Source organism: Aplysia californica, unplaced genomic scaffold, assembly GCF_000002075.1.
Source record: "Aplysia californica isolate F4 #8 unplaced genomic scaffold, AplCal3.0 scaffold00071, whole genome shotgun sequence".
Classification (NCBI taxonomy): domain Eukaryota; kingdom Metazoa; phylum Mollusca; class Gastropoda; order Aplysiida; family Aplysiidae; genus Aplysia; species Aplysia californica.
This window is the reverse complement of record NW_004797341.1, coordinates 1,354,787-1,357,558: the sequence shown is the minus strand read 5'-3', so window position 1 is coordinate 1,357,558 and position 2,772 is coordinate 1,354,787. Positions and strand designations below refer to the sequence as shown.

The 2,772-nt window shown below is 44.9% G+C and overlaps 1 protein-coding gene across 1 annotated transcript in view; it reads left to right on the top strand.

The window, feature by feature from the left end:
* The window catches only part of LOC101861878 (neurogenic locus notch homolog protein 3), a 23,054-nt gene that overhangs the window by 3,185 nt on the left and 17,097 nt on the right, over window positions 1-2,772 (top strand). The window contains exon 2 of the mRNA XM_035968636.1: window positions 2,553-2,748. Within this exon, the coding sequence (XP_035824529.1) occupies window positions 2,553-2,748 (196 nt within the window). The remainder of the gene's footprint in view (window positions 1-2,552; window positions 2,749-2,772) is intronic.

Genomic DNA, 2,772 nt, shown 5'->3' with positions numbered 1-2,772 from the left:
TCCTCTCTCTCCTCCCTCCCATCACACTCTCCCTCACCATCCCTCTCTCCTCACACTTTACTCTACCACCCACCCACCCATCCACCCTCAATCCTCACTCTTGATGCCCATGTTCTAACCATGGTTCTGTATGGCCCAGGTTCGAGCCCAGTGTAGGACGGAGATAGACGCCGGCCTGCCATGTACAGGCCCGAACCAGTGTGTGTCCAACTCTCTGTGTGTGGCGGGAATATGCACGTGCGACCCAGGATTCTACAACGGTATAGATCTACTCACCTACTAACTGTTAGTTTGTTTGTCTGTGTGTTTGTTTATTCAGTCTGTGTGTCTAACTCTCTGTGTGGCGGGGATGTGCACGTGCGACCCAGGCTTCTACAACGGTATAGATCTACTCATCTGCTGTTGGTTTGTTTGTTTGTCTGTGTGTTTGTTTGTCCTGTATGTGTGTCCAACTCTCTGTGTGTGGCGGGGATATGCACGTGCGACCCAGGCTTCTACAACGGTATAGATCTACTCATCTGCTGTTGGTTTGTTTGTCTGTGTGTTTGTCTATCCAGTCTGTGTGTCAAAGTCCGGTTTGTTTGTTTGTCTGTATGTTTGTTTGTCTTGTCTGTCTGTCAAAGTCCCTGTGTGTGTGTGGGGCAGAGATATGCACGTGATTCGACAACGGTACACTCACCTACTGTTGGTTTATATGTTTGTCTAAATGTTATTTGTGTGTTTTTGTCAAAGTCCCTGTGTGAGCTCTCGGGGAGAGAGATATACACGTGCGACCCGGGATTTTACAACGGTATCGATCTACTCACCTACTAAGTGTTGGTTTGTTTGTCTGTGTGTTTGTTTGGCTTGTCTGTGTGTCCAACTCTCTCAGTCTCTGTGTGTGGTGGGTATATGCACGTGCGACTCAGGCTTCTACAATGGTATAGATCTACTCACCTACTAACTGTTGGTTTGTTTGTCTGTATGTTTGTTTGTCTTGTCTGTCTGTCAAAGTCCCTGTGTGAGGGGGGGGGGAGAGAGATATACACGTGCGACCCGGGATTTTACAAAGGTATAGATCTACTCACCTACTGTTGGTTTGTTTCTCTGTGTGTTTGTTTGTCTTGTCTGTGAGTCAAAAGCCCCTGTGTGGGGCATAGATATACACGTGCGACCCTGGATTCTACACCGGTATAGATCTATTGTTTGTCTGTATGTTTGTTTGGCCTGTCTGCGTGTCCAACTCTCTCAGTCTGTGTGTGGCGGGTATATGCACGTGCGACCCAGGATTCTACAACGGTATATATCTACTCTCCTACTAACTGTTGGTTTGTTTGTTTGTGTGTTTGTTTGTCCTGTCTGTGTGTCAAAGTCCCTGTGTGTGTGTGGGGCAGAGATATGCACGTGATTCGACAACGGTACACTCACCTACTGTTGGTTTATATGTTTGTCTAAATGTTATTTGTGTGTTTTTTATGTGTACCTATTGTTGGTTTGTTTGTCTGTATGTTTGTTTATCCAGTATGTGAGTCAAAGTCCTGTTTGTTTGTTTGTCTGTATGTTGGTTTGTCCAGTGTGTCCAATTCTTTGTGTGTGGCGGGTATATGCACGTGCGACCCGGGATTCTACAACGGTATAGATCTACTCACCAACTATTGGTTTGTTTGTCTGTGTGTTTGTTTGTCCTGTCTGTGTGTCCAAGTCCCAGTGTGTGTGGGGCAGAGATATGCACGTGATTCGACAACGGTACACTCACCTACTGTTGGTTTATAATATGTTGCGACCCGGGATTCTACAACGGTATACTCTCCTACTGTTTCTTTACATATTTGTCTAAATGTTATTTGTGTGGGGGTTATTTATGTGCACGTTTGTTAGTTTGACTCAACCACTGCCATGTCTATTTAAAAGCACAATCATGAGTGAATCTAAGAAAAATGTATGTTGTTTTTTTTTAACGGCAAAGACCAAAGGCTAAAAATAAATGTAAATTTGCAGTTTCCATGGACACTCGAGCTTTGAAAGTCACCAAACATTGGCGGCCATTTTCTCGCTACAAATTAACCTCTGCCACAAGGCAAACCCCTCCTCCCCAAACCTCACTACCACCACCACGTCCTTCAATAGCAAATATTTCGACTTCTATTCGAGGTAGACAGATGGGTACTTTTTCTTTCATCAAAAGCAAGACAAATGAACAAGGACAATAACTTCATATGCCCATAAAAAGAAAGAAAAAAACACACAGAAAAACAGAATAAAAACAAAAGCAAAAACAAAATGACGAACGATTGTTCCATTGAGTAGCGATACATTTATTTCTTACGTACATTTATTCATTATCATGTTTGCCCCCTCACTTCTTTTTTTAGCTTTAGTAAGAGTTTTACGGGCACCTTCAAAACAATAAGGTCATATTATATGTGTCGAAGATTAGAGGTGTTACAAGAGAGTAACAAACACAAAATAGAAGGAGGAGAGATAAGATAAGGACGATAGATGTTTGATAGGACAGAAGGAGTAAACCACACCGGAGCACCTGCCAACCACCCACTCCCCTCACTCCTCCCCAGATGAAGGTATCTGTATGCCAGAGGTTCCCGTGGGTCAGTTCTGCACGGGCCTGGGTCAGTGTGTGAAGGACGCGGACTGCCAGACCCCGTTCGGAGGTGTGTGTGTATGTAGCAAAGGATTCTACGCCACGGGGCCACGGGGGGAGGAGTGCGCGCCCTACAAGAACCCTGGCGAGCTCTGCTTGCCTGTCGACAGGTGAGAAGGATTGAGGGCTTTTTC